The sequence below is a fragment of the Scyliorhinus torazame genome, chromosome 1 (genome assembly GCF_047496885.1).
Source record: "Scyliorhinus torazame isolate Kashiwa2021f chromosome 1, sScyTor2.1, whole genome shotgun sequence".
Lineage (NCBI taxonomy): Eukaryota > Metazoa > Chordata > Chondrichthyes > Carcharhiniformes > Scyliorhinidae > Scyliorhinus > Scyliorhinus torazame.
In genome coordinates, this window is record NC_092707.1 from 6,427,494 (window position 1) to 6,438,127 (window position 10,634).

Below are 10,634 nucleotides of genomic sequence, written 5' to 3' on the forward strand. Positions count from 1 at the left end.
CTTCATTGCTAGAGGGATGGAGTTTAAGACTAGGGAGGTTATGCTGAAATTGTATACGGTGTTAGTGAGGCCACACCTGGAGTATTGTGTTCAGTTTTGGTCTCCTTACTTGAGAAAGGACATACTGGCACTGGAGGGTGTGCAGAGGAGATTCACTAGGTTAATCCCAGAGCTGAAGGGGTTGGATTACGAGGAGAGGTTGAGTAGACTGGGACTGTACTCGTTGGAATTTGGAAGGATGAGGGGGGATCTTATAGAAACATATAAAATTATGAAGGGAGTAGATAGGATAGATGCGGGCAGGTTGTTTCCACTGGTGGGTGAAAGCAGAACTAGAGGGCATAGCCTCAAAATAAGGGGAAGTAGATTTAGGACTGAGTTTAGGAGGAACTTCTTCACCCAAAGGGTTGTGAATCTATGGAATTCCTTGCCCAGTGAAGCAGTAGAGGCTCCTTCATTAAATGTTTTTAAGATAAAGATAGATAGTTTTTTGAAGAATAAAGGGATTAAGGGTTATGGTGTTCGGGCCGGAAAGTGGAGCTGAGTCCGCAAAAGATCAGCCATTATCTCATTGAATGGCGGAGCAGGCTCGAGGGGCCAGGTGGCCTACTCCTGCTCTTAGTTCTTATGTTCTAAGAGGCTGGGAATTCTGTGGTGAATAACTTGCCTCCTGATTCCCTGAAGCCTGTACACCATCTACCAAGATGCAAGTCAGGAGTGTGACAGCATACTTACCTGGATGAGTGTCGTTCCAACAACTCAAGAAGCTTAATACCATCCCAGGTATTAAGCAGCCTGCTTGCTTGGCACCCCATCTACCACCTTAAACGTTCTCTTTCTCCATCACTGACCTATAGTAGCAGCAGTGTGTGCCATCTACAACGTGCATTGCAGCAACTCATCAAGGCGTTTTCAACAGCACCTTCCAAACCGGTAACCTCTGCCACTGAGGAGGAGAAGGGCAGCAGTCACATATAAACACCACCGCCTGCAAGTTCCACTCCAACCATACACCATCAGGACTTGGAAATATATCACCGTTCCTTCACCTCGTTAGGTTAAAATCCTGGAACTCCCTGCCTAACAGCACTGTGGGTGTACCTACACCCCATTATTCAAGAAGGCAGCTCACAACCACCTTCTCGAGGACAATTAGGAATGGACAATTAAATAGCCTACTGCCAGTGATGGTTGTGTACAATTAAATAATTAAAATACAAGATAAATGAATGAAGCCGGATCTAAAATGAAACACATCTGGACATCAAAAAACCTTTGGACACCAGCTTGAAGATCGCCGGAATGCAAATGTCTGGATTCTCTACTAGTAAGCGGTGTAGAATTTTTAAAAGTTTAATCAGTTTTGAGCCTAGTTCATAATAAAAGGATACGGATGTAGGTTGTACATTTATTATCCTAAGGGATGTTTTCTGTTCTTAAGTAACATTATTTACTTTGCTAAATTTTGATTTCCTCAGCTGCTTTGAAGACGTGGCATGCATACAACAAATGCCTCCCTGGTCGTATCATCGTGTATCGCGATGGAGTTGGTGATGGGCAACTGGACACTGTTGTAAATTACGAGGTTCCACAACTGCTAGATTGTTTGAAATATCTGACTGACTACAAGTGAGTTATGCAAATTTTCAAATGCCTGACCATTACGGTTTTTTTTTTTTTTGGCACAAATAGCAAATGTTTCTTTTTCAGTCCAAAGCTATCGGTGATTGTTGTAAAGAAGCGTGTCAATGCAAGGTTTTTTTCACAATCTGGCGGAAGATTACAGAACCCACCTCCTGGCACAGTCATTGATACAGACGTCACAAGACCAGAATGGTGAAGTATAGTTTTTAAGGTTCAAGGATTTCAGTTGATCAGTTGTTGCAAATAAAAATCAGACTCTTAAATGTATGCTTTGTTTTTATGAGTCAGGTACGACTTCTATATAGTCAGCCAGTCAGTGAAAGTTGGTACAGTTACACCAACGCACTATAATGTAGTGTATGACAGCAGCAACTTGAAACCAGATTACATGCAGCGGCTAACCTACAAGCTATGCCACATGTATTACAACTGGCCGGTGAGTGAACTGATCTCTCTCTTTATTTGCTAAAGATAATCAGGCTGGCGATTTGAATGTTCCAATGTTTATAAGTAGCCCTACATTGTTAAAATCAGTGTGGAGCCAACCTACTCCACACCAGCCCACCCTGAATCATAAGTGGGTGGGCTAAATTAGGGCAGTGTATGACTTCTGCCCTCAACTGAGGTGGAAGACCTTACAATGAGGTGGAAATCCTGCCCTCAGGAGCAGCTCCATCAGTTCTGACAGTGCCAAGAGCACATTAGTGGGTGCTTCCCGAAGTGCAACCAGGAAGAAGGTGGCCCATGGATCGTGGAATCAGGTTAGTCTGGGGTCGGGCAGGTTTGGACAGTTTGGGGAGGGGGCCATAGAGGCAGAATTTAATGGAGCAGAGGTGGTGGGGCTATCTTAAGGGAGCTGCCCCCCAAACGGGGCAGCACAACTCCCTGAAAAGAACACCTCCCTTGCCCTTTGAAACATTTATTTAAAAAATTAGGCTGCCCACTCCTGCTCGAGTGTCCTGTTTTGAGGCATGGGCAGCTTGGGTCAGTTGACTTGGTAACCAGCCCAATTGACCCATGATTATTTATTTATGACTTGACAGGTAGCACAATGGTTTGCACTGTTGCTTCACAGCGCCAGGGACTTGGGATCAATTCCCGGCTTAGGTCACTGTCTGTGCGGAGTCTGCACGTTCTCCCCGTGTCTGCGTAGGTTTACTCCGGGTGCTCCGGTTTCCTCCCACAAGTCCTGAAAGACGTGCTGTTCGGTGAATTGGACATTCTGAATTCTCCCTCTGTGTACCCGAACAGGCGCCGGAGTGTGGTGACTAGGGGATTTTCACAGTAACTTCATTGTAGTGTTAATGTAACCTTACTTGTGACATCATTATAACATTCGGTCACCCTATGTTATGCTGGTGAGCTCAGATGCTAATGGTGGGCACCTGCCCTATTACATGTTCACCCATCCACCTGACAGAAACACACCCAGTGGGGGCACCTCAAATGCAGCCCCTGTTTGCTCTCAATCATTTGGATTCATCTAACTAAACTGCATGACTGCCACTTAAAATATTGTTCGTTGGCATTTGTTGGGAAATATATATTCCAATTCTATATGTATCTGGAGGTTACTGGGAAGAGCAGCAAGATTGTTTGAAGTGCAAGAGGAAATGGGGAGGGAGAAATTCACCTTCAAACTCAAATGTATGGATGTTAAATCATTCCTATTTCAAACTAATTTGGGGGAGTTGAGAGGGTGCAATTGAGAATTTAATAAAAAATGAATTAAGGTTGTGAGTTTATTTACTGCTCCAAATATTATACTAGGTAAAGTGGAGGCCCAAACTATGGCATGATGCTAAGATGGGCTAAACTGATTTATGTGAATGAAGTTTGGCTGAATGAATCTCATTGGGGAGCATTGTCAAATAGAAAATCCAAGTCTGATGCATTGGAATCATGTTTGACATGTTTTTTGCACAATGGTTTCAGAAGTTTATTATATTTCTGCTTCCCTTTGCTTTAAAGAAACAGTGCATTGTTTTCTCTTGCTTCATACATAGAACATAGAACATAGAAAATACAGCACAGAACAGGCCCTTCGGCCCACGATGTTGTGCCGAACCTTTGTCCTAGATTAATCATAGATTATCATTGAATTCACAGTGCAGAAGGAGGCCATTCGGCCCCCCGAGTCTGCACCGGCTCTTGGAAAGAGCACCACACCCAAACTCAACAACTCCACCCAACACCAAGGGCAATTTGGACATTAAGGGGAATTTATCATTGGCCAATTCACCTAACCCGCACATCTTTGGACTGTGGGAGGAAACCGGAGCACCCGGAGGAAACCCACGCAGACACTGGGAGGACGTGCAGACTCCGCACAGACAATGACCCAAGCCGGAATCGAACCTGGGACCATGGAGCTGTGAAGCAATTGTGCTATCCACAATGCTACCGTGCTGCCCTTAAGAACAAATAAATCTACACTATATCATTTTACCGTAATCCATGTACCTATCCAATAGCTGCTTGAAGGTCCCTAATGTTTCCGACTCAACTACTTCCACAGGCAGTGCGTTCCATGCCCCCACTACTCTCTGGGTAAAGAACCAACCTCTGATATCCCTCCTATATCTTTCACCTTTCACCTTAAATTTATGTCCCCTTGTAATGGTGTGTTCCACCTGGGGAAAAAGTCTCTGTCTACTCTATCTATTCCCCTGATCATCTTATAAACCTCTATCAAGTCGCCCCTCATCCTTCTCCGTTCTAATGAGAAAAGGCCTAGCACCCTCAATAAGCTTCAGGTGTTAATTGAAGAGGGTATGTTGCAGTTCAGAAGGAATAATTGCATTTTATCCACAAAACAAAATTAATATATTTAAATGCTAAAATTAACCTGGAGGTTTTCTGCTCGCAAATGCATAAAGTCTTTGTAAATTGATCTTGTTCTGTCTTTTTGCAGGGTGTCATCCGTGTACCAGCCCCCTGCCAGTATGCCCACAAGCTAGCATTCCTGGTGGGGCAAAGTATTCATCGAGAGCCCAGTCTGGCATTGGCAGACCGACTTTATTACCTGTGAACACACATCATGATTTTCTGCCATGGCTACTGCTCAAAGCAACCTTATAAACTGGCATTTACCAAGGATATATTTTTTCGACGAGGGCAAATTTCAAGTGCTTGGGCACACATCTATAAATGGAAAACCAGACCTATTTGTACATTCATTCCATCTGGATTTTGACTTTTTTTTTCACTCTTTTGCAACTTTTTTTAATCTTCTGTTTTCTACAACCACAGAATTCGAGGCAAAGGTTGCTCAGGTTTTGCATGCCAATTCCCCCACACGCCGGCAGCAAACTTTGGATTTACAAAAAAAGTTTTATGTTCTCCGAATTAAAGCAACCTCGAGTCATAGACATATTGTCAGCCCTGTCCAGTGTGCTTCTGATACTAGTTCGATTAAGACTGCCTGCTCTATAATCCCCTTTCCCAGTATCCTTTTTAATTTAATTTTTCCAATGTGTACCCCATTCCGTACTAAGTGTGCCTCGTCACTGCATTCCGTCTTCTAATAACCCTCAAATTGTAACTTCTGGCTTATCAGAGCTACAACCATCGAATTCTATACCAGGAGAGCTGGCCGTTTGGCCTTCATCTATATCTATTTTCTACAAAGCATCCATCCACGTTGTCCTTTTTTGTTTTGACCCTATGCCTAGAACTACTTCGTTTTGTTGATTTTTCTTTTGAAAGCTAATTATGGATTCATTGTTTCAGATAAGGAATACCATTGGAGGAGTAGAACTCAAATTTCTAAATTTGTCTTTATAGATATGACCTCACATTCTTTTTCTATTCACTGGATGTGGGCATCCTGTGCTGGCATTTATTGTCCTAGTTAACAAGCTGTTAGCTAGGGAGTTCCAGGATTCTGACCCATTCCTAATACAAATCTAGTGTATCACCTTCACCTCCCTCTAACGCAGTGCCCCATTATACAAACAGTACCTATTATGTTGCAAGTAATGGCTTGCATATGTTCAGTAATGCTAGCTTTATATACACTGCCCCATGTGTAGAACGCAGAATCTCATTTACTTTATATGCTCTTTTCTACTAGCATTCTCTCCAATTTGAAGATTAGTGTATCCGCTCTATTAGTTAGATCACTTTCTCTACTGTTTACCAACTTACTGCTCAAGGTAAACTGCAGTTTGCCCCAGAATATACTTATGATGGGGACTTTTCACAATAACTTCATTTGAAGCCTACTTGTGACAATAAGCGATTTTTATTTCATGATCCTTTCAGAATGTTCCCCAGACACCTGGGCTCTTCTAGTTTCTCACCTGTGGCAGTTCTTCTGTGATCATGGATGGTGAACATTTACAGAATATTTGATCATGAAATCATGCAGCTGAGCCTGGTCCTGGTGCTCACCGGATCATATAGAGGAGAATCGAGGGAGAATTTCCGATTCCCCACTAGAGGGCTGCTGAAGCTGTTGGTGCTGATTACAGCAAGAGCATACACAGACTAGACCATCTAATCTGGACCGTACACAGCAGCACCTTGTTCTGATCAGCCGGCGGCAGCTTTGCAATTGTCATCCAGGGTTAATTATGGATCAAATCAAATGGTTTTTTTCCAAGGTTGGACTGGAGGTATAAACGCATTGTTTCCCCCAGGTTATTTTCTTTCTGGCATAATATATTCAAATTGCAACCAAGGGGACCGTATCCTTCCACCCACAGTGATGCAGCTGATGTAGAGTTGGGATTGTGGGTAAGGATCCCTGTTCCCATCACTCCATAATGTAGTGCATTGCACCCAAGCGTATGGATCTTAATCAAATTTTGTTTTGGGGGTGGGAGTGGGTTCTGGATGTCGAGCCTGGGCTATGTCAGGTTCATTTTAGCATTTTGCTAACTACCGGAATCAGCTGAATTTAAGGATGGTAGTGTGGTTAACACTGCTCCCTCACAGCTCCAGGGACCAGGGTTCAATTCCAGCCTCCACACTGTGTAGCGTTGCACTTTGTCCCCGTGTCTGCGTGGGTTTCCTCCGGGTGCTCCGCTTTCCTCCCACAGTCCAAAGATGTGTAGGTTAGGTGGATTGGCCATGCTGAAATTGCCCTTAGTGACCAAAAGGTTAAGTTGGGTTACGGGGATAGGGTGGAGACGTGGGCTTAAGTAGGGTGCTCTTTCCAAGGACCGGCACAGACTCGATGGGCTGAATGGCCTCCTTCTGCAGTAGGGATTCTATGTATCTTGTCCAAGTGGGCATCAGTTGAACAAACTACTTGTGAATAAATTTGAATTTTTCCTGTGTAAAGTACATTTCTGAACCATTTTGCAGACTAACTGAACCACCGTCCTGTATTGGATATTGCTTTCTGTAATAGTTAAAGCTATGATTTAGTTATTTGAAGTATACATTTTGCAATGATTCCTTTTTGACTATTGCAAGTTTTGGACCATTGAATTGTTCTGGATTACAATTTTTAGTTTTTGGAGAAATGTGGGTATGTGACAGGATTGTTGTAAACTAAATATTTTTGTTAATGTTACGAGAGTTACATGGACAAAATTGTTAATTCTGTTAATTCTCTGTATTGCACAGTAGCAAATTAGGAGCTTCAAATCTTCAGCCAGAATGGTTACTTTTCTTTTTAGTTAGGTGATTTTATTAATTTGCAGAAATGTTCAGTAGTGTGACTGAAGTCAGCGGTTGGGAAATAACTGGAGGACTGGCTCAGTAAGCAACATGCACAATAAAGGTTGCAGTGTACAAGAACCTGCTGTGACCTAATGCAGATAAAATAGAACTCAGTTTGCTGAGACCTGAATGCTGATTTCATAAACAATTAATGGACATTTATTTGATTACATTATTTTTGTTAATTCCTGTGCAGTACAGCTTTGAACTACACAAGTTTTAAACACCAGCCAGTCAACAGCATAAGTCATGTCATGAATATTACTAAATTCCCTTTGAGGATGAGTTGCACTTTGGGTGAGTTGAAATGTGCTTACTGCCTCCTGGATGATGTATTGGTTTTATTTCACTTGGTGAAACAGTTCGCAGAAGACCTGGTCTGCAAATCAGTTTGAGTGATCAATTTTCTGTGCACGTGGTTTGTGAGGGAACCACCTGTTCCTGTGCGTATCCTTTCACCAAGACATGTCAGTTCCATAACACTGAGCACGACTGATGCCTTTAACGTGGTGGGTCCTGTTTCCTGCTGGAATGAATATACCAAATGTGTAACGGTGGTCAACCAAAATGGTCTTCATTTTTTAAATTCCTTCATGGGATGTGGTTAAGCTAAGACTGGCACATCTCTAATGTCAGTAGGTGGTGGTGAGCTGCCTTGAATCGCTGCAGTCCGTGGTGTAGGTACACCCACTGTGCTGTTAGGGAATTCCAGGATTTTGATCCATGTTCAATTGTTGGTTTATGCAGCTGTAACCCTACTTGTATTTGTATATTTCTGCATTGGATCAGTTCATAGCTGGTTCAAAATAAAAACATTGGAAGGTTGTGAAGTGAAGGTTGCTGCTTCTTCACATGTGCATTCATAGAACATAGAACAATACAGCGCAGTACAGGCCCTTCGGCCCACGATGTTGCACCAAAACAAAAGCCTTCTAATCTACACTATGCCATTATCATCCATATGTTTATCCAATAAACTTTTAAATGCCCTCAATGTTGGCAAGTTCACTACTGTAGCAGGTAGGGCATTCCACGGCCTCACTACTCTTTGCGTAAATAACCTACCTCTGACCTCTGTCCTATATCTATTACACCTCAGTTTAAAGCTATGTCCCCTCGTGCCAGCCATTTCCATCCGCGGGAGAAGGCTCTCACTGTCCACCCTATCCAACCCTCTGATCATTTTGTATGCCTCTATTAAGTCTCCTCTTAACCTTCTCCAACGAAAACAACCTCAAGTCCATCAGCCTTTCCTCATAAGATTTTCCCTCCATACCAGGCAACATCCTGGTAAATCTCTGCACCCGCTCCAAAGCCTCCACGTCCTTCCTATAATGCGGTGACCAAAACTGTATGCAATACTCCAAATGCGGCCGTACCAGAGTTCTGTACAGCTGCAACATGACCTCCTGACTCCGGAACTCAATCCCTCTACCAATAAAGGCCAACACTCCATAGGCCTTCTTCACAACCCTATCAACCTGGGTGGCAACTTTCAGGGATCTATGTACATGGACACCTAGATCCCTCTGCTCATCCACACTTCCAAGAACTTTACCATCAGCCAAATATTCTGCATTCCTGTTATTCCTTCCAAAGTGAATCACCTCACACTTCTCTACATTAAACTCCATTTGCCACCTCTCAGCCCAGCTCTGCAGCTTATCTATATCCCTCTGTAACCTGCTACATCCTTCCACATTATCGACAACACCACCGACTTTAGTATCGTCTGCAAATTTACTCACCCACCCTTCTGCGCCTTCCTCTAGGTCATTGATAAAAATGACAAACAGCAACGGCCCCAGAACAGATCCTTGTGGTACTCCACTTGTAACAGAACTCCATTCTGAACATTTCCCATCAACCACCACCCTCTGTCTTCTTTCAGCTAGCCAATTTCTGATCCACATCTCTAAATCACCCTCCATCCGCAGCCTCCGTATTTTCTGCAATAGCCTACCGTGGGGAACCTTATCAAACGCTTTGCTGAAATCCACATACACCACATCAACTGCTCTACCCTCGTCTACCTGTTCAGTCACCTCAAAGAACTCGATAAGGTTTGTGAGGCATGACCTACCCTTCACAAAGCCATGCTGACTATCCCTGATCATATTCCTATCTAGATGATTATAAATCTTGTCTCTTATAATGCCCTCCAAGACTTTACCCACTACAGACATGAGGCTCACCGGTCTATAGTTGCCGGGGTTGTCTCTGCTCCCCTTTTTGAACAAAGGGACCACATTTGCTATCCTCCAGTCCTCTGGCACTATTCCTGTAGCCAATGATGACATAAAAATCAAAGCCAAAGGTCCAGCAATCTCTTCCCTGGCCTCCCAGAGAATCCTAGGATAAATCCCATCAGGACCCGGGGACTTACCTATTTTCAGCCTGTCCAGAATTGCCAACAACTCTTCCCTACGTACCTCAATGCCATCTTCTATTAGCCTGGGTCTCAGCATTCTCCTCCACAACATTATCTTTTTCCTGAGTGAATACTGACGAAAAATATTCATTTAGTATCTCGCCTATCTCTTCAGACTCCACACACAACTTCCCATCCCTGTCCTTGACTGGTCCTACTCTTTCCCTAGTCATTCGCTTATTCCTGACATACCTATAGAAAGTTTTTGGGTTTTCCTTGATCCTACCTGCCAAATACTTCTCATGTCCCCTCCTTGCTCGTCTTAGCTCTCTCTTTAGATCCTTCCTCGCTACCTTGTAACTATCCATCGCCCCAACTGAAACTTCACACCTCATCTTCACATAGGCCTCCTCCTTCCTCTTAACAAGAGATTCCATTTCTTTGGTAAACCACGGTTCCCTCGCTCGACGCCTTCCTCCCTGCCTGACCGGTACATACTTATCAAGAACACGCAGTAGCTGATCCTTGAACAAGCTCCACTTATCCAGTGTGCCCAACACTTGCAGCCTACTTCTCCACCTTATCTCCCCCCCCCCCCCCCCCCAAGTCACGTCTAATGGCATCATAATTGCCCTTCCCCCAGCTATAACTCTTGCCCTGTGGTGTATACTTATCCCTTTCCATCATTAACGTAAACGTCACCGAATTGTGGTCACTGTCCCCAAAGTGCTCTCCTACCTCCAAATCCAACACCTGGCCTGGTTCATTACCCAAAACCAAATCCAACGTGGCCTCGCCTCTTGGCCTGTCAACATATTGTGTCAGGAAACCCTCCTGCACACACTGTACAAAAAACGACCCATCTAATGTACTCGAACTATATCTTTTCCAGTCAATATTTGGAAAGTTAAAGTCTTCCATAATAACTACCCTGTTACTTTCGCTC

General features: G+C 43.6%; 1 protein-coding gene across 2 annotated transcripts in view; it reads left to right on the forward strand.

The window, feature by feature from the left end:
* Nucleotides 1-8,142, forward strand: part of piwil1 (piwi-like RNA-mediated gene silencing 1) — a 76,044-nt gene extending 67,902 nt beyond the window's left edge. For both annotated transcript variants that reach the window (XM_072516735.1, XM_072516826.1), the window contains exons 18-21: nucleotides 1,479-1,629; nucleotides 1,711-1,836; nucleotides 1,933-2,080; nucleotides 4,559-8,142. In XM_072516735.1, coding sequence (XP_072372836.1) covers nucleotides 1,479-1,629; nucleotides 1,711-1,836; nucleotides 1,933-2,080; nucleotides 4,559-4,675 — 542 coding nt within the window. In that variant the 3' untranslated portion in view covers nucleotides 4,676-8,142. The remainder of the gene's footprint in view (nucleotides 1-1,478; nucleotides 1,630-1,710; nucleotides 1,837-1,932; nucleotides 2,081-4,558) is intronic.
* The last annotated feature ends 2,492 nt before the right edge of the window (nucleotides 8,143-10,634 follow it).